The sequence below is a fragment of the Trichogramma pretiosum genome, unplaced genomic scaffold (assembly GCF_000599845.2).
Source record: "Trichogramma pretiosum strain Unisexual culture from Peru unplaced genomic scaffold, Tpre_2.0 scaffold5, whole genome shotgun sequence".
Lineage (NCBI taxonomy): Eukaryota > Metazoa > Arthropoda > Insecta > Hymenoptera > Trichogrammatidae > Trichogramma > Trichogramma pretiosum.
This window is the reverse complement of record NW_019641672.1, coordinates 3,106,156-3,127,267: the sequence shown is the minus strand read 5'-3', so window position 1 is coordinate 3,127,267 and position 21,112 is coordinate 3,106,156. Positions and strand designations below refer to the sequence as shown.

Sequence of the window (21,112 nt, the reverse complement as noted above, 5' to 3'; positions counted from 1 at the left end):
TGTTCATAGCTCGTACTAGCGCCTTTGATCCGATTGTCAACGAGCAAATGAAATGATCCTTTTTTATTTTTTTTCAACTAGTTTTTATTTCATCTTTTATACAATCACAAATAAATGACAATGATTCGATCGTTCGATTACAATCGTGAGAGGCTATTGACGTGCACACACCCGACGCTCAACACGCATTTTTATATTACTCTTATATAAAACAAAGTATAATGTAATCACATAAAATAGATCTCGAAGGAATACTGCAGTACCGAGCTCTTTAATCAAAATTGGAGGTATTTTTCATGTACAGCCACGATATTTTTCTATTGATTTCAAGCACAATTGGTATGGTTTAAAAATATATATGTACAATTAATTAAAAAGATTCTAGATATGGCTTGAAGTTGCTCAACCATCAACTTGGGGCGTACACGTCTTTTCATTGAATTCAAGCGGAAGAAGAGCTACAATCAAACCACATCTATGTTTCTTTTTATAAAGTACTTCAAAACAAAATAGTATCGATTCAACGGAAAAAATTATAATAGATTGCATAGAATATAATGAAAAGAAATCATTCTTGAAAACTTGTACTGTTAGCATGCTAGATTTTATCGTTAGAATCTTTGTCGTGAGATATTTTTCGAGCATTTTCATTTTTGATACATGATATTAATCGCTTTAATCGTTGCTGCTTTTTAAAACATAATCATTAAATGTCATGTTTTACCGACCCGTGAAAGTGTCTTTGGTAGTTTTATCGTCAGAGTTTAGCTGTTGATGTTGTCCTTTTTTGCCAGGAGTTATCAAAGATTTTTTATAAATACTAGTGTAATAATGTAACATTCGGTACGAACATGATAAAATTGTTTAAATCTTTCATTTTTTGTAGCCGCTCTTAAAAAATAACAAATACACCTATCGTTCACTTGAAAGCCACTGCGTAACATTTCTTGCATTGCTTCGTAAATATTATCAAATTACTAGAAATAACAATATTATTTAACTAACGATTATTATTATCATCAATTTGTGTTCAGTTGCTATTTCACGATCGGAGTTTATTTTTTTTACCATTGATGTTTGAGGTGTGCATCTCAAGATCGCAGAATTGCAGCTACACTGAAGAATTTTTCTTGTCTAAAATTTCATGTACTAAGCATATGAACTAGCTGCAGAAACGTGACCATTTCACTGTGACATTTTCTTGTTGAATCGCGAAAGGCGCGAGCTTTACTTGCCAGCAGCAATTTCTTTCATTCGGTTAAGTGCAGAACCTGCCTTGAACCACGTAATCTGTTGTTCATTCATGGTGTGATTTAGTGTGATGGTATCTACTTTTCCATCAGCGTGTTTAATTTCGCACTTGACAGGCTTTAAAAACATTAATCAGGTTGAATAGTTGAAGAAAAAAATTCTATAAGTGAAGCAATAATTGTAACTACCTTTCCAGGGGCGAGATCTTTGAGTCCAAGTAAACTGATCTTGTCAGTTGGATGAATTTTATCGTAATCAGAAGGATTGGCAAAAGTAAGTGGCAGAAGACCCTGCTTCTTAAGATTTGTTTCATGAATACGAGCAAAGCTCTTAACGATGATAGCGCGACCACCAAGATGACGTGGCTCCAAGGCGGCGTGTTCCCGAGATGAACCCTCACCGTAGTTTTCATCACCGACGGCTACCCATTCAACTCCGTTCTTTTTGTAATGACGAGCTACATCTGGTACACCACCCCATTCGCCAGTCAGTTGATTTTTGATTTTATTCATTTCTCCGTTCTCAGAATTGGTGGCACTGTAAGTAGTCAGGATTAATTTTTTCATGTAGACAAAATTTTTTTTTTTTATTGTAAAAATCTTACCCAATGAACATGTTGTTAGAAATATTGTCAAGATGACCACGGTATTTGAGCCATGGGCCAGCAGCCGAGATGTGATCGGTCGTACATTTTCCTTTAACTTTGATCAGTACAGTCATATCGGTAAGATCTTTACCGTCCCATTTATTGAATGGATCCAACAACTGCAAACGCTGCGATTTTGGGTCGACATCTACTTTCACCTTGCTTCCATCGCTGGGTGGAGCATCGTAGGTATCCATACCAGGATCGAAACCTTTGCTCGGCAGCTCATCGCCTATAAAATCGAATGCACATCGTTGTAGAAATAACTTAATCGAAGAGTAGACAGGGTAAATGCTCACCATATGGGCTGTCTAACAAGAATTCCTTGCCATCGGCACCCTTTAACTTGTCCTTGGCAGGATTGAAATCGAGACGTCCAGCAATTGATAAAGCTGTTACGAGCTCGGGACTGGTAACGAAGGCATGAGTAGCGGGATTTGCGTCGTTACGCCCGGTGAAGTTTCTGTTGTAAGAAGTTACGATGGTATTTTTGTCTCCCTTCTTGATGTCTTGACGATCCCATTGACCGATGCAAGGGCCACAAGCATTGGCGAGGACAATACCTCCGAAATCGCGTAAAGTTTTAGCCTAATACACAAATTAGATTAACATTAAAATTTAGGTAAAAAAGAGTCTAACGTCAACTATCATACTCATATACACGATAAATTTGTTTGCACGTCAAAAAGCTAATTTTTATAAATACATTGTTCATTGTTATGTCAATGCGGTAAAACGGATATGCACAATTGGCTGTATACATTTTACGAATATTATACGCACTTGAAGCCATTGTTAGATTTGATTTCAAATTTGCTTTTCATTATTACTAAACCCATTAAAGTTCCGAAAAACATTTAGAACTGAACATAAGCATTAGCCATTTGGCATTAAACATGTTTACGTCTTACACTAAAATTTTTGTCTGTATATTAAAACAATAAAGTTTAAAAGTTATTGGCAAACGTGGCAAGTTAATCTATTCATTATAATACTTATAAATATATAAAAAATATTTATTATTAAGTGTCATGTATAAAAACTTACGATTCCATCACGTTCGATAGTTGCACGAATTTGTTCGGAGCCAGGAGTTACATTGAAGGTAGATTTTGCTTTAAGGCCATGCTTCATAGCTTGTCTGGCGATACTAGCGCAACGACCCATGTCCTCATACGAGCTGTTGGTGCAAGAACCGATAAGACCGACTTTGATTTCATTAGGCCAGCCGTTCTTTTGAGCATTAGCACCTATATTATAATTTTAATATATTCAAAATAGTTGCATTACTTTTATATTAAAGAATTAAATAGGATTAATTTAGAATGTCATACATACCCAATTGTGAAATAGGATTAGCAAGATCAGGCGTGAATGGTCCATTAACATGAGGTTCAAGGGTCGAGAGATCAATTTCAACAATTTGGTCGTATTTGGCATTACTATCAGCAGTTAAAAGGGATCCTTTGACGGAATCGGCAGCAGAAGCAATATCACCTCGCTGAGTGGACTTGAGATAATCCTTCATACGGTCATTGTATGGAAAAATTGATGTTGTAGCACCAATTTCCGCTCCCATATTACAGATGGTAGCCATACCAGTACAGCTAATGCTATCAACACCAGGGCCAAAGTATTCAACAATAGCCCCAGTACCACCTTTCACTGTTAAAATTCCAGCAAGTTTAAGAATAATGTCCTTAGGACTAGTCCACCCTTTGAGTTCACCTGTAAGCTTGACTCCAATGACCTAAAGAACAATTTCATATACATTAATATCTTGAATAGAGGTACTTTACTAATATCTGAAATAATAATACTTTAGGGCATTTTAATTCCCAAGGAATATCAGCCATAACATCTACAGCATCAGCACCTCCAACACCAATGCACAAGCAACCAAGTCCACCACCGTTTGGTGTATGCGAATCAGTACCAATCATCAAGAGTCCAGGAAAAGCATAATTTTCCAAAATAATTTGGTGAATGATTCCAGAACCAGGATTCCAAAAACCTACACCATACTTGGCACCAGCTGTTTTAAGGAAGTTGTAAACTTCTTTATTCAAATCTTTTGCTCTTTTTAAATCTTGTTCTCCGCCAACTTGGGCTTCAATCAAGTGATCGCAGTGGATGGTTGATGGAACAGCAACTCTTGGTAGTCCTTACATATACAATTATACATGTTAGTCAAATAATATATATTTATAAATTATTACAAAAGATTAAGTATTAAATCAAAATTTAATACACACAGTTAAATTAACGTACAATGCAATGCAAGAGTAATATAATTTTTTATGTAACTTATACATATTTTTTCAAGTTCATATATACCTGAGCTGATAAATTGGAGCATAGCCATTTGAGCTGTAGCATCCTGCATGGCGACTCTGTCAGGTCGCAAACGTAAATAGCTTGTACCTCTAACAACATCCTGTTTATGGGGTTCATCTATATGGGCATACAAAACTTTCTCTGAAAGCGTCAAGGGTCGATCAAGCCTAAAAGAAAAAGTTTCTATTTTAAGAAATAATATTGAATTATAATAAATATATTGAATGGAATGCAAGTAAATTTTACCTTTTTTTTACAATTTTCAAATTATCTTCAAGCTTGTCATATGGAAGATAAGCTGTTTTGTCAAATTTGGACATTGCCACCTTTGCAGCAGCAAAAGCCAGTGGACTGGTGCTGAAACATCTTTGCTGAACTTCAGCAGCAAAATTTGCTACTTTCTGAAAAGAAAACAGCTAAAATTATTAAATGCTCGAACTAATTTTCTTAAATAATGAGTACCTCTGTGTTATCTTATCAGTGTAAACAGTAGTGACAGGGGTACAGAGCAGACTATGTAATCAATCTATGATACTTTTTACTTATCATTTTATTATTTTCCATTTTATGTAGTACTCAGAGCATTATATATTGATTATTCGTAACCTGTACAAACGTCATTTTCAACTATCGTTGTATTGGATAAATTTTTTCTGTCTGACCTATTAATTTTTCGCAATAGATTGTTTTATGTCTGTAAAAGTTATAAAAAAAACATCTTGTTTTAAAAAAGTCACGGCAAAATATTTAGCTCTTTGATAAAAGAGATTTTAAAAAATTAGCGTGCAACGTATGCCATGCAACGAGCCAAAATGCAGTCTAACATAACCTTTCTCGATCTAGAAATTGCGAACAACTCGGCAAATATACGACGAGACATTATGTAATGCCGAACGTTTGAAAGAATATCCAGATTCTTATGAAATAACAGTTTGACGAACGCACACGTGATTAAACGATTTTTAATTTTTAAACATAAGACTTTATTTTAGTGTACCGAAGCAATTTTGAAAATGTTGAGCAGTTTGCATAATTTTGATGAAAGAATAGAGAAATGATGAGCGAAACGGTTGTCTTCTGCTTATCTGGCAGAGTCGACCGTTGTGGAGATATGTGGAGGAAAAATACTGGACTGGTGCGAGCAATTGCCTCAAATGTTTGAAAGAAAGTGACAGGGACTTATTAGATCATACTAGTATGTTATTATTTGGTCGTAGAGTGACAGACGTAACAAAAATAAGTCGCTCCTTTGTGACCTTTGCACAACCGAGTCGCAGTGACGAACGACGAGACAGATAGCGCACATCATCGCGCAGAAAAGCAGGAAAGTTGGACATATTGTGAAAGTGAGAGAGTGAGTGAGATAAAAATGGGATAGTGTCAATTATCATGCATTCCTACCTGAGCTTGCACAATGCGAACGCAGTAAGACATGATGCTAAATCAATGCGTGGCCGTGTCTGCAAATATGATCGGATCGGTGCAATGTATACGGGATTTTCGGGTTTATTTGCGCTCCGAGTGGCAGTCCTTCTTGAACCGGCCACCAGAGAACTGCTGCCGAACTGAAGCTAGACTCTTACGAGCAATCTATATACGTTCCCCTCGTGTTAGTTTCGTCTCTGTAGGTTTGCGCGCTACTGCTCAGTGCTGTCGGTCTCGTGCACCCCGCTTGCCTCCCTCACCTAGATTTTGGCTATAACTTTGCAGCCGCGTTCAGCGCGCATATATGTATATATATATATTATACTGATATATAAATTGTAGCAGCGGTGGACTCGTGATGGCAGTACTTGCGAATCGCGATTCGCGAATCGCATAGTTCAGCCGCGCAAGCGCAGCGTCTGATACTCTGATCTCACTTCGACCTCCTCTGTCCTCTCTTCAGGCTCAGACTCACTCAAGTCTCAACATTCTCAACTCTTAATTGCTGATTTGTTATAGCAGCTAAAGTAGCCTCAGTTGGCGGTTTCTCTATAGTGATGTAGTTACAAGTTGGCGGCACTCGAAAATGGGGTATTTTTAGATCGAATACGGCGCCTAGCCGTTACGAAATTTTACCTATATGAAGCTTAAGCTTTATCAAACTGCTTGAAGCTTCAATGATCGCTTTGAAGTTGGTAATGTAGGTATCATATGAACTCGACGCATCAAATTTATATACCATTTGAGTTCACGTCGGCAACTTTGAATACTGTTTCTACCGTCATTATTTATCCTATGTCGTCAAATGCGATGTTTGCTACTCGTACTTGATAAATCATTAAATTAAAAGATTATAAATTCAAAATAATTTACAATTAACTTTTCTGGTTGTAGTATCACGAAAACTCTTGTAGAAATAAAAACGCTAACAACATCCAAATTATTATTTTTCCTCGTTCTTATAAACGATCGAAAATGGCAAAATTAGTGTTTCTTTTCATTTTGAATCGCTTATAACTCGAAAAATAAGCATTTTAGAGAAAATTACCAAGAGACATGTTCTCTTCAAAATAGCCCAAATTATCTAGACAATATTGTTTCAAGCCAATATTTTACATTTTCCTCATTTGTTTAAATAAATCGATTTAAACAATTACTAACCACTTTTCCGCCGGGCAAGATTAATTTCCACTGTCATTGACACTAGATAAAGCGTATCCTGCATACAAATTCCGGTCCAAAATTTTCACAGTGAATGCGAGGATTTTGCCGCGACTAAACCAATGTTTTATTATTATTATTGTCCTGCATACTCAAAACAGGAATTGGCTCTATGACGCTATACTTACATGTTAAGATTATTACTGATTAAGGTGTGAATGAAAATTAACCGACGTTTTTTGCCTTTGAACTTAGCAACGCCGTAGACAACAGTATTTACTACTTGAAGAGTAAAAAAATTTTATTCATCGTTTTTTTCCACATTAAAATAACATTCTATAGTCACTTTTTTTGAAAAGATTTCTATGTAGAGAAGAGAAGCTGTAAGTCTCATCTATTTTTTGTCGCTTAAGACAGTAATATACTGATTTTCAATTATTCAGCTTGGTGTTTAAAATTTTAGAGATAACTCTACTTTTACTCAAATAATATAACATTTGAAAGCCTTTTTATTCAAGTAAAATATATGCTGTCAATTATTTTACTGCATTTAATTAAACAAAGATAAAAGGAAAAAGGTACTCGTGAGACTTTTTGAACTACGCAGATTTACAATTTTCTTGTTAAGAGTAAATTAAGTAAAAAAACGTTTTTCTCTTTCGTTTTACAGGCAATTTATTAGAATCGTCGCGTGCAACGACACAAGTCTCGGACTTTTACGAATTTCAAGGCTTTGTTGTATCGTCTCTTTCACTAATCGGATTCTTCCAGAGATCAGCCCCAATAAGGAACAATTGGACTCTTTACGCCAGACACTGAAATGTGTTTAAAGTTTCAACCTTCGCGCGTTTCTTGATAATTATTGTCCTTTCTAACATCTACATCATTCATTCTTTTTGTGTTTTTGTAGCAGTCGCAGCTCTTGACGTGCTGTACACGATAAAAACACGTACTTATCTAAAATATTGCACATTGATTGTATTGCTGCTTTAGCAATTAATTTTTCGCGACAACGTTTACTTGTACGATTATAGCATCCATTAATCCTAGGCGATTGAGAAGGAGATACAGAGCGAGGGTGTCACACCGTTTATAGCAGAAAAATCACGACTCAATAGATACACAACGTAGAATCATTTTTTAGAGGTATTAAAAAGTAAACGCATACTAGTGTGGAACACGTCGATGTTAAATTCTACATTTTTTGACTTATAAATTAGAAATGAAATCTTAAGTACCTAAGAACCCGAGAGTTACTTAACGTCGAGGTACAGCTTGAGCTCGAGTGTGTCCGAGTAATTAAAAAATTAGGCGCACGCACGACCAATCGGTCTAGTATCCTGATTTTAAAAATGTACTCGGCTATACTCCGTTAAGCTGTATGTATTTACAAAAAAAACTATATGAAATGGTTTAACTTTTTATGGTATAAATCAAGACCAAACCTTGAAAGTTGATTACGAGCACGTAATGTATTAAATAATATTTTAGGTATGTCGCGAGCACGCCTTGAATACTTGTTCGCTTGAAATTGAAAATTTATTTGCGTTCCAATTGAATGAAAAATATAAGGTTAACTCAAATTTTCAATTAATCGTGTAGATTTGTATAATTTTCTTTTGTAAAGCACGTCAATGGAACATCGATATTCGCACGCATAAAAAAATTTTAAATCGTAACAAAAGGCCACACATTTTAAGACTCGTTAATGGCCTCGGTAAAGCCTAAAAATCCTCGATTCCTAGTGTATTACGTATGTTGCGCTATGTACCTTCGAGCAGAAAATCTTTTAATTGGATTTGGCGATAGACATGTTTATCTAATTTTTGGTTGAATTTTTTTTCTTAGACTTAAAGGGATAATAAATCCTGAGTGTCCTGCAAACATTGAAAATTCTAGTTGCGTATGATATATCACCAAGTTAGTTTGCTCATGATATCTTCGAATCCGGTATGGCGATTCGAAAGATTTATTTACTCAGCAGCCAGAGATTTTCCTCGCTATTCATCTCTGTATATACTTTGCAGACTCCGCCTTGAGCGTTAAAAATCATGCGATCGTTGAAACGTCGAGTTTTGATCGGCACAGGTTGTACAGTCATGCCACAGATCGATAAGATTCAATAAAAGAAATGTCAAGCGCGCGTGTATCACTCGCGCGCTGTCTTTCGCAAAAGCCGCGCCATAATTTGCATAAACTAAATTAGCGCTCGATTTACGCAGAGGCGACGCGCACACTCATCCAAACGCTTGCAACAGCTCCCATCCATAAAACGACATATGATTTCAATAGATACGTAATGCGAGCAAGAAGGCAAAGATGCGTACCGAGAAATCGTTTGGATGAATCAGAGCTATGGTGTGCGCGCCTCGAGCGTATTTGAGGCCACCGCATATCGCAAACTCCAACTGCAGCTGCATTGCAACTAATCCGTCCTAGCTTTAGCTCTCTGTCTGACAATTTATACATCCCAATTTCTAATCAATCGCTTGAGCCGATCCTTGAATTATGGTCAAATTATTACGCGGATCGGCAGAACCAATGAGCAGTGCACTCGAGTTATATAGCTAATTGCAATCCGCTCTCCATGAAGTAAAACAATTTATTTTTCACTACAGAAACGTGTCAAACACCGCTGCTCGTTTTAAAGGCAAATTATATTGTAATTTTCACTTCATTCAAAGAGAACATCATAAACAACACCAAGGTAAAATGGTGCATTGCGTATCAATACATCTTGATCAAGCTTTCGTAATAAATGGAAAGAAAAAATTTTTCCCTCGATTAAAAATTAAATTAAACTGAAATTTAAATGCTTATCTCGGCAGTACTGCTAACTTTGTTTTATTACTTCATTACAAACACGCATTTGGAAGAAAGTAAATATAATGAGTTATTTTTTATGACTTGCTTTTCACGATTTTGAAGTACTTGTCGACGAAGCATGGACTTTAGTTTTATTTTAACGCAATGAAGCTCGTTGCAGGATTGTTTTTAGCTCTGATTGCAGGTTTGACTCTAAATTTCAATTTCCACGAACAGCCATAAAATTCGCAAAAAATTAGGAACTCTAGGTCGGAAGCAAAGCCGAATTATCGGTGGAACTCGGTCGCAGCTCCACCAATTTCCTCATCAAGTGATAATACGTCTGAACGGGTTGCATCAATGCGGAGGTAGCATAATCAGCGAGCGACACATTCTCACGGCTGCTCACTGTTTTCCGAGTGCCCTTAAGCCACCGTACCGTAACGTCACTGTAGTCACTGATACCATTGCTATTTTCGACAGCAAGCACCAAGTTCATCCAGTTGCTAACGTTACCAAGCATCCTTTTTATTTGTTCAACAAAGCCAATCATTCAGCTCACGACATCGCTATTGTTACGGTGTGCTGTTGAGTGTATTATTTTTTGTTCTCATTGTCTTATATATGTAAATAATAAGTATCTATTTTACAGTTGCAAAAAAATTTAACATTATCCGAGAGAATACAAAAATTAAAACTACCATCGAGATCAGCTCAGTTGGGTGATGCCGTAATAGCTGCTGGGTGGGGAAGAACCTCGATATCAGGCAAGAAATCGACCGAGCAACACTACACCAATTTGGAAATTATTCCTTGGGACAAATGCGAAAATCTGTTAAACGGAAATGGTCGCCGAAGATCGAGACATGTATTCAGCACTGAAATATGCGCCTTTAGCAGAAAAAAACAAGTTGGCATGTGCTATGTAAGATAATCTTTTATACAGTACGTCGCACTTGAGGTAATTTAATGCCGATGAAATTTTGTCGCCAGGGGGACAGTGGAGGCGGCTTGTTCAAGGACGACGAGATCATTGGGGTAACATCGTGGGTCGTTCCATGCGCTCTGGGTCTACCTGACGTGTTTGGTGATGTGTTTCGATTCGTGGACTGGATCAAGCGTGTCATGAATGAAAATAAAGGCAATCGATAATTGTACTAAAGTCATCGATTAATATAAATCGATTTTTTTGATTTTTCTTATATTGAAAGATGTACGATTCAAAGTTTTTTCATTATGAGCTTTTTCGGCTTATAATGAGCATATTAATCGAACGATTTTTAATATTTATCTCAAATGCACAAACAAGCTGCAGCAGCAGATTAAAGCCGTTGTCAGCAAAATGACGACGTCAGTGAGATACAAGGCAATTATTCCATCAAACCGTAACTGACGTGTCCTCGTCCTATCTAAACTACTTCCTCGAAGAAAAGATCAACGAAGGCGAAAAAACGACAAGCAAAGTCGCTATTTCACGATACATCGGTTATAAGTGCATTTACGAAAATAAAAAAACGTCGTGTATAACGTAGCATGAAATTTGTCGGAAAAAATAGCTGTGACCACGAGAGCTAGTATTATGGAATAGAAAAGAAAGAAGGATTCGAGCGGTAGGTAAAGGAGCGAGCGGGTCTGGAACTCGGCGCTGCAGCTGTTCTGCGTGGGGCCCGAATCGTGACATAATACATTTCAGTGCCAGAGAAAGTGCGGCACACACACGATAGCACACATACTTGCAGCGCACGCGAAAGTGCATGTGCTCGCTTCTCGCACGTATGCGCGCGTATCGCTCGCCAACGAGGAGATTTTGATTTATCAAAAAAATATTACAAACATCTTCCTTCCTAAAGGCCTACATTGCCGTGAGACAGCCGAGATCTCTTGTCGATCGCGTAACAAGGCACTCATTGGACCGCCGACAGCGATCTCTTTTTCTCCTTCTCACATGCTAGTAGCGATAAAAATTGCGCCGCGCGAATTGTACTCGTAATTTGGTGCGGCTGCTGCTATGGAGTCGTTCAACAAAGGTATATACACAATTCATTAAATGAAAATATCTTTTCTCTGCCTAAAAGTTTATATAGACAAGAGGCTTGTACCGTCGTTGATATAATTCATTTTTAGTACAACTATAAAGTGTGTACGTATAAATGCTTAAAACAAAATCTACCCTGGGTAAAAGCTTTTTTACGCAATTTTAAACTTTTTTATACAAGAAAATACTCTTTCATTGTGTCGGGTATTACGAAAAACAAAATGAAAAAAATAAAAAAATAAAAATAAAACTTCATTCAGTTGAAAATCTTACAGTTGATGTATAATTTAATTCGCACACGACTAGTTCAATTTGTGTGTCTGCACTACGTGTATTCGAGTGTGTGTGCGTGTGTGTGCGCGCACGCGCAAGCGTGTGTCCTTAACGATAAGATTTATTATCTACTGACAAAGAGCAAAGACTGATTATTTATTAAATATTTCGATAGGTAGAAATCATTATAGTGTGTGTAATAGGCACTGTGTATGTGCTCCAGTCAAATGGATAATTGACGTATTGTGTAGGTACGAATTTTTTACTTATACGGGACTTTGAACATCGGAGTATTAAGTTTAAAGCAATTAACAAAGCGTACAGTATTTAAAATCTTTCAACTAATCTCTTTTTTTACGCTTAATCGTTAGCATTTTTCCTCCTCATTTTTTATTTGTAATGCGTCTACTAGATTTTAATTCAATAAAGTACTGTTCATTATTGGAAAAAATCGGTAAATAAGTGATATTTCACGCATTAGCTAGTGATGAAACAAATATATGCACCACTTGTGAACTACCTATTTCACTGACAAGCGAAGCTCAGGTCCGTTATTTTACCATTTTCTTTGTTCTACCACGTAAATGTTTATGTATGTTATATTAATACGAATTGTTTTAAGTTTATGTACATCATTATTGCATCGTAGTGACGCACCGGTATTGCCCAAGGGAAGAAACAATAAATTGTAAAAGTGAAATGCTCTTGAAACTATCGAAAAATCCTAATTACACAACTAAAATTCGTTCTCTCTCTCTCTTTCATTTTTCCCTCTTTTAAATACGGCGTTTTCAGATTGTTACAAAATGGTCATTTTACTGATTTGTCTGGAAGAATAACAAAGAAGGTGTTGCGGTCTAAGTGAATGAGAGACCTTGTTTGTTATTGCTTCAAACAAATCAGAAGAAGTTTTTTGGCAGGTTACCACTGTTACTATCACCTATAAAATACTAGCAATTTATTTGTACTAATCATCGAATAAGTTCATAAAAATGTATCATTAGCTTAACACGAAAGTACAACATGAAAAATAAATTTAATAATTATTGTTCATTGGATAACTTCAATAATTTTTTGAAATAAATTGTAATTTGAGCGTCGTTTAATTTATTATTATTATTTTTTCTCTCTCTTCCTTTTAATCACTTCAGGATATCATAATAGCTGGATGACTATAGAAAAAATTGCATTCAAGTTTTTGTTTGTCCTTTGCCTATTGAAGGTCATAACTAGTTTTTCGTTTAATTTTCGTGGAGTAAAACTGATATTTTCAATACAATGCAATAAGTTGTGTTATCATTTTTAAGAAGCTAGAAGATTTTAGGGGTCTCTGAAAAAGGTCTTGAAAATTCTGAAAAATTCCATCTTTGACTGATTCTATGACTTTTTTGTTCGCATCATTTTCCCCCAAAAATAGTTCCTTTACGAGATATGAAATTGCAAAAAATTTTTCATACCAGCGTCCCGAAAGTGACTACTTCCGTTTCACTGCGCAAAGCGGGACGAGCGATTTTCGGGACACTGCGTGTATGAAAAATAGCATACAACCGGCCTATACCACGAAAAAAGAAAGCCACAAAGCACGTGTTTATCGCTAATGCAACGTGCTCTGGGACTTTTCTATTTTGCCTAAGGCAGTAATATACTATCCAATAAAAAATTGAATATTTTTAAAAATTAACCAAAATCTGTATGAGTTCAAACTCAACATAATTGGCTTTAAATACATTAAGTACCGGGAAGTAAGGATCTGTGACCTAGGATAGTAAGGTTACTTGGTCAATAATAAAAATGCATCGTAACATTGAACATACAACATTTTTACATCATTGGACAAATAAATTGACGATTACAACATTACACGTTTATGTTTAAAAATATTCACCCACAGAATTTTGATTATATATATCAATAGAATGACATGGGATTAGGATAAAGTGTTTAAACATACTGATCGGTACATCAAGTGTGATCGCAACAGGCAGATTCTGCTGCATAATTTCAAATTATTTACAGAACGTAATTGTATCTAGCTAAACCATGTGCCTTACAACAAATGTTCAATACTTCGACTTACAACACCATTTTTGAAAAACTTTAAATAAAAATTGATTTGACTCGCGTGATTTAAGTATTCAAAATAATAAACCTTTATTTTGCAAAAACGAGTGAATGAGCAAGATAAAAATTCTTCATGCACCTCTAAAATCAATTATTTCCTATAAATTTATTAAAAAAGTTACTTTTAATAATTCGCTGAATATTGACGGGAATGTAAAAATTTTCAATTTCAAGGCAACTTGGTATAGGCTCTGATTTGAAAAAGGCTCGAATGCGCGTTTTTGAATATTTATACACGATATTCGATGGACCAATCTCACTGGAATTATCCTTTCTTTCTCTTTCTCTCCGAGCACAATGATACAAATAATCCTCATATTGTCGCTCAGCGGCTCGGTGCGGCGGCGCATGAGCCATACAAATAGGTCCCAGTTAAACGATAATCGCCGACGAGTTTCCCAAGATACGTAATAATACTCTCGATTGCTCGACAAGTACTCGAGCGGGTCTTATCTCGATTTATACGTATAAGACAACCCGCCCAGAGGGATCGGTGTGTGTATGTGTGTGTATGTGTTATACATTTATCCAATACATTTGTCCTTCGAGGCATCGATCCTATTTGATACGTATGTCCCCCGCATATAAAACTCGTCGATCTATCACAAACACTTGAAATATATATACGTACACCACGCCCTGCACACGCTCGGATTTTTTCGTATCGCTGGAATAACGAAGGCTATTTCATCTAGTTGTTTGCCTGCACACACGTACAGTTCAGCAAGATTGGAAAGTCAGCGGATGCGGCGATTGATAAATAACGCAGCGGCCACGCGTCAGAGCGACAAAATTTCTCTAGCGACATGGAATTCCCGAGCACAATGTAAGGATCCTGCGTCAATTGTGCAATATCAATTATCAACTCGTTAATAATACTTACATCTATGCACACACTCATACACATACACATGAGGGTAATTAAAAATCTCAACTATTCCCAGAGCGCTGCTCGCGCGCAAGCACTCGAGAAAACAACTGTAAGTTAACACTCTCGAACAGCTATAATTTCCGTTGAAAAGCTGTGGCGAGCTATAGCCCAAGAATTTCGCGACTACTTTTTATTGCGCTTGTCTGCTTCAATATCATTAGGAAATTCGAGTGGCGATGCGCGTTCCATCGAGATTTAACCGTTTCTCTCTCTCTCTCTCTCTCTCTCTCTCTCTCTCTCTCTCTCTCTCTATTTCTCCCTTTTACTCGTACTGTCTTGCGACTGCAGTAATTGACGCAGAAGTTGAGAGGGATTTTTGCTTCAATGTGATTTTGTAGATACCTATAAAATCTCTCTGCGTGAGAATTGTTGTAACAGTTTTTTCACCTTTAGTACGAGACTCTGAGCTATCGTCTTGACTTATACGGTCTTTTTGGATCGACATTTCTTGATATAAGAAGTAATGGACGCGCTCAACAGCTTGATTTTTGAGCTAACTTCAATCAAGCCCGGTTGATCTTTTTTATAGCTACGTTAATGAATCTTTGAATCTTAAAAATATAATCAATAATTCTATTGTTTCAAAGGAATGCTAAAAATTTACATTTTGTCCAATAAAGAGTATCGAATGACTTTCATACACAAATTAAAGCGAACGGATTAATTCATTTGAAGGATTTACGTTAAATTGACCAATTCTCAATAAATGGACAGTCAAAGCATAGTTAGATAGAAACAATCCCAAAGAAGTATACATTTTTTCGAGTAGAAGCCACTCAATTGGTATGGAATGCGTGACAATGCGGTTTTATAAAAATAGTACGCGTGGGTACGATCGAATTAATAATCGAACGATATGCTTAATTACACTTCAACCGCAACAACTGAACTTGCAATACTATGCACTGAATAACGCACGTGAATCAATTGTCCGAATGATGAGCACGCGTGTTTTACCGCAATTTCATTTCTTAATTAACCGTGGGTAGACTACAGCGATCCTCAAAACTCGTTACAGTATTCGCGTTCAGCTCGTGCTGCAATCCCTCTTTTCGCAGAAGAAGCATATCCATAACGCTTATATAATATACTATATTATTAACAAGTAAAAGATTAAGTCAATCATAAAAAGGGCTTATGGAGGACTTGAATGTTTTTCATTTTTCATTTACAGTATTACGCTGTAATAGTTGATAAACAGTTCAATAAAAAATTTTTATTGAACATTTGAGTAGGATTTTTCTTCCTCTTTCCATTGCATTTTTCGAAATTCCAAACTTTTGATTATTCACTGAGATACAGCTGTTTCCTTGAGCCTTTTTCGTGTACTTTACGTGTTGAAATTTTTCATACCAGCGGCCCGAAAGTGACTTCTTCCCTGCCGCTACGCAAAGCGGCTAGTGCGATTTTCGAGCCACTGAGTATGAAAAATAGCATACAGGCGTAAGCCACGAAAAAAAGAAAGCCGCAAATCACGTGTTCATCAGTCTCTGCTTCGCCTTGGCCGCTAATTACCCGTACTCTACGACCTTTTTTGTTTTTCGCGGCCTAGGGCCGTAATATACTATTTAGTTTAACAGTATAAATTAAATATTCTGATATAAGTTTAAAAACCTTCTTCGTTAACGTTTTTTTTTTCTTAATACAACATTCGTGATTGCGCGCCACTTAACTTCTTGTATCATGCTGATGAACGACCAATCGCAGGACTTAAAAAGGGCTCACACTAAAAACCTCAACAATTAAATGTAGATAGATTTTCTTGGAATTTTTCGTAATTTGATATGTATATAAAGTTATACACACTTATTCCAAATTATGCGCTAATCAGGTGAAAAAGGGTTCTTATCCAAAGATTTTAAACCCTACAGATGAAAATTCATGAAGAATTTATATCAGTAGTGCGGACTAAGTTAATATACAAAGTATTATTTAAAAAAGTAATGTAACTGCGATATTTGAACTGATACAAATAAGAGTTTTCCTTGTATAAACAAGCATAGTATAAACATATTTTACTATCAAGAAAAAATTTTTCGACTATCTCGATTTATATGGACATTTTCAAATTTCAATTTGAATCACGAATCTAAAAACTACTTTGACACAAATTTAGATTTTTCACCAAATTTACATTGATAGTTCATACTTAAATACTTTTTTAGGTGGATCTTTTTAATGTAGATTGATATTAAGAACAGAAAATTCATTTTTTAGCCTATGTTTACACAAAAGATTTTTACTTTTTAATATTCTCTGTATGATTAAAGTTGTAGATCATGCATCAACTTTTAACAAAATTGTACGAGGTATAGCCCATATAATATATACTAGCTCGACTTTCAGCTCGTTGTGTGCGCTCTCTTCTTTCTTATCCCATTTTGCCATTTTTCAATATTTAAAATAGAAAAATAAGACGAACGAAGATTATGTTATAAACTGTTAACATCAAAATTAGTCTTAAGCCGACAATAAGTTAATATTTCACTTTCTCAACTTACTATAACACTCGTATTTGCGTGCCACTAAACAATTGCAAGCTACTGAACGCCCAATAACAGTGCTTATAAACTGTGATTTAAAACCTCACCACTCTAATAGGATAAGATTAAATGCAATAAAATATTTAGCTGTGAGAAACTAATCACGGTGACAACACTATCATGGTATACAAAGCTGTGAATGTTTTAAAAGTTATCAATTTTTGTGAATTCTTCTTTTTTAATTCATAAAAATTAAAAATCATATTGAAAATAACTTAATGCTTCTTCAAGTGCAGATGCATTTTTGAGCATAGTCATAATAAATATTACGAGAGAAAGAGGTAATATGATAGCGAAGCCATTTGTTCGAACAGGAATAAAATCAGTCCTTTCAGATGATTCATGAAGCTTATCGAGGAGCAGGCCTCGCATGTCGAATTAATATTTTAAAATTGATGAACAATTCACATTTAAAAAATTGAGGTTTAACATGATATCGCGAGGAGCACAGTTTAAGTTTGACTTTCACCCAAGTGTGTAGGTATAAATATATATAAAAACGAAAAGGCACGATATTACGATTGAGCGCGCAGGTGAGGTACCCTCGATCGCGACCTACATACGTCATTGTCTTTTATATACAGATTTAATCCTATGCAGTGAGGTGCAACCTCCTCGGCGTAATAGTCGCTACTGCCTAGCCCAGACCGGACAAATTTCAGCACATTCGCAAGAATTCATGTATTCAAAAAGTGATCGAAAAAGGAATCGCACGTGTTTACTGTTGTACGCAACAATGCGAAATGCTATGCGAAAGTGTCAAGAGCATCGAATGCAATCTAGGTAAGAATCGCGTATAAAGTTCTAAACGCACACGCGTGCGGAATAATAATCGATTTATATACGTTGAACGAGAAATAAGTTTTTCTCAGGCTCAGATCGCTAATACCTGCGCTTATAAGCTATATGCGAGATATTGCACTGCGTGGCTTTACTTCGGTTGAATGTTCTATTCCCGATAACAAGGGCCCGAAGACCGGGAAAAAGATTCAACGAGAAAAAATTCATATCGATTCCTTTAAAATACAACAATAAATAGTTTCTTCTTGCGTAATGAGATATGTTATTGTTATGTTGGCTACACAACGGATATTGCAATGCTTTGCACACTTTGCACACTTGTATGGGATGTCATAGGAAAAATCACTTTCAATACGAGTAAAGTACATTATCCCACAAATGGGTAAAGAAGATGACTCCTGGGTGACTCATCCTCTTCACGCACTAGTTGCTTACGATATTTTGCAACATTTCGTGCGTAAAACGTGGTTTTTGTGTCACTGAAAGGTTAGAAAAACCATGTTTTACGCACAGAGTGTGAAAATAATACGTTATAGTTGCAAGTGCCAGAAAGTTAATTTGTGGCACTTTTATTGAAGTGAAACTTTGATATAGAGTACTATTTCGCACTTTTTCATCCTAATAACCATCAAGTGACTAATACAAGATTTTCTTGATAATTATTTTCGAAAACTCATGTAAAATGTGAACTTGTAAAAAGCTAAATTTAAACAGTTTCATGTTTCATGTTTCAAAAATTATTTCGATGATGATCATTTGATAATAACTATTAACCGTTAATTTTTGCAAAATAATAAGTTGTGACATTTACGTAGTTCAATATTTAAAAAAAACTAAGCTAACATTTTGGTAACCGCCACATTAAAATTATAGAGGTGCTGACGACCATGAAATTGCCAATGAAGCATACTTCAGAATAACGAAACTTGAATTTTCTTAAATGTTTTTCATAATGCATTTATTGACGAAAGCAGAGATGCAACCTCATAAAGTACAAATCGATCCTTACTTACACATGGATGTACTTATATTGGTCAAGTTTTTTGAATACATAAAATATTTATGGATATCATTTATTCCTTAAACTACATGAAACTTCGCTTCCATGGTTTTGAAAATTTGTTCGTACCTTATCATTTCTTCATTTATTTTTTAATTATTTATTTAATTGTCATTTAATCGTGACACTAGTCAACGAACGCCATTTTCATATTTTAAAAAGAAACCCAAATTTCTGAAATATTACTTCGTATCGTTTGACTTGTTTACCCGTCCAATTTTGTATTTATTATCCTTTCTAACATCTACATCATTCATTCTTTTTGGGTTTTTGTAGCAGTCGCAGCTCTTGACGCGCTACACACGATAAAAACACGTACTTATCTAAAATATTGCACATTGATTGTATTGCTGCTTTAGCGATTAATTTTTCGCCACAACGCTTACTTGTACGATTATAGCATCCATTAATCCTAGGCGATTGAGAAGGAGATACAGAGCGAGGGTGTCTCGTTGTTTATAACAGAAAAATCACGACTCAATAGATACACAACGTTGAATCAATTTTTATAGGTATCTTATAATAAATCTTATATAAATTTCAGGATTCTATTAACGAATCATGGAGTTATCGAACTATCGAACATCGAATGATGAGGCGCGTGAAGGGTGCTGAATGGCTTAACCCCTAAACGTCCGGATTGACGAAATTTTGTTCGCGATCGACGCGATTTTTTTCCATTTTTTGAGAATTGAAAAGACTTTGCACATACATAGATGTATGGGTATATAATAGGGCTGTGCGAGTATCCGAGTTTTCGAGTTTTACTCGACTCGAACTCGACTCGCCGATCGCCGAGTTCGAGTCGAGTTCGAGTCGAGTCGGGAAAATTCGAATACTCGATTTTTTTTCGGGTACTCGCAATATATTTAAGTTTTAAGTAAATAAATGATGAATTACCAGTCTTTAGACCCCTCCTTTTGTGTGTACGTGCTTATAAGTGTGATGAAGTGCGGTACTATTAAATTATTTTCTTCTTCCAATCCAATCCGCTGCGAATATCACACTTATAAGCATGTACACACAAAGAGAGGTGGTCTAGAGACTATTCATTTATCATGTATTTACTAAAAACTTAAATACATTGCGAGTACTCGAAAAAATAGATGATTCGAAAAAATTCGAGTATCCGAAAAAACTCGAGTACTCAAAAAATCGAGTACTCGACTCGAACTCGAGGAAAAAACTCGAATTCGACGAGTCGAATTTTTTCCAGTACTCGCACAGCCCTATAATATATAATTTGTATACACATGGATTTATGTAAAATTTAATGCTCTTTCAGAATCCGAGCTCAAATTCAAAATGTATGCTTCGTCATTTTTATTGTTGTTTAAACGAAAAAAACGTAAAAATTTGTGCGAAACATCGACTTCGAGAATTTTTACAAATTTTTCTAACCACTTTTGCCAAAAAAATGACGGCCATAAAGTAAAATGTTCATGCATATGATCATGCAAAAAACACATAAAAATGTATATTTTTTTACTCAAAACCATTGAGTTTAAAGAAAAAGTTTGTAGAATAAAAAAGTCTTTGAATTAATCGAAATCAAATCAATTTCAAAATTTTTTGATATGATTCCAGGAAATTAGGCTTCACAAATTTTTTGGAAATTGAAAAATCGTATAAAAAAATTCTGAAAAAATTGTATTCATGTATTCAGTAGTTCGAAATATAGCATTTACTGTTTTGCATAAGCAGAGGAAATTAGTTGCTTTCG

The 21,112-nt window shown here is 35.6% G+C and overlaps 2 protein-coding genes across 3 annotated transcripts; one reads left to right on the top strand and one right to left on the bottom strand.

Moving 5' to 3' along the window:
- Positions 1-59: 59 nt before the first annotated feature.
- LOC106659024 (aconitate hydratase, mitochondrial-like) lies at positions 60-6,019 on the bottom strand. Of its 2 annotated transcripts, none has more exons than XM_014381298.2 (10): positions 5,636-6,019; positions 4,481-4,635; positions 4,235-4,401; positions 3,718-4,061; positions 3,236-3,647; positions 2,945-3,147; positions 2,197-2,485; positions 1,856-2,129; positions 1,440-1,788; positions 60-1,368 (listed from the first exon to the last, which is right to left on the bottom strand). In XM_014381298.2, exons 1-10 carry the CDS (start codon positions 5,666-5,668, stop codon positions 1,228-1,230), a joined length of 2,367 nt encoding a protein of 788 aa, XP_014236784.1. In that variant the 5' UTR covers positions 5,669-6,019; the 3' UTR covers positions 60-1,227. The 2 variants fall into 2 exon arrangements, with proteins under 2 accessions (XP_014236784.1, XP_014236785.1); XM_014381299.2 differs by lacking the exon at positions 5,636-6,019 and adding an exon at positions 4,697-4,803.
- A 3,771-nt stretch (positions 6,020-9,790) lies between these two features.
- On the top strand, positions 9,791-10,777 carry LOC106658521 (chymotrypsin-2-like). The gene is made up of 4 exons (XM_014380522.1): positions 9,791-9,830; positions 9,886-10,205; positions 10,278-10,550; positions 10,619-10,777. Exons 1-4 carry the CDS (start codon positions 9,791-9,793, stop codon positions 10,775-10,777), a joined length of 792 nt encoding a protein of 263 aa, XP_014236008.1.
- The last annotated feature ends 10,335 nt before the right edge of the window (positions 10,778-21,112 follow it).

What these genes read in the sequence shown, in the direction of transcription:
- LOC106658521 (XM_014380522.1), top strand. Translation starts at nt 9,791, where the DNA reads ATGAAGCTCGTTGCAGGATTGTTTTTAGCTCTGATTGCAG. An exon ending in GTTTTTAGCTCTGATTGCAG is followed by an intron (nt 9,831 to 9,885) that starts GTTTGACTCTAA and finishes GCAAAAAATTAG; the next exon opens with GAACTCTAGGTCGGAAGCAA. An exon ending in AACAAGTTGGCATGTGCTAT is followed by an intron (nt 10,551 to 10,618) that starts GTAAGATAATCT and finishes TTTTGTCGCCAG; the next exon opens with GGGGACAGTGGAGGCGGCTT.
- LOC106659024 (XM_014381298.2), bottom strand. Translation starts at nt 5,668, where the DNA reads ATGTCTTACTGCGTTCGCATTGTGCAAGCTCAG. An exon ending in TTGAAAATTGTAAAAAAAAG is followed by an intron (nt 4,402 to 4,480) that starts GTAAAATTTACT and finishes TTTTTCTTTTAG; the next exon opens with GCTTGATCGACCCTTGACGC. An exon ending in TCTAACAACATGTTCATTGG is followed by an intron (nt 1,789 to 1,855) that starts GTAAGATTTTTA and finishes GACTACTTACAG; the next exon opens with TGCCACCAATTCTGAGAACG.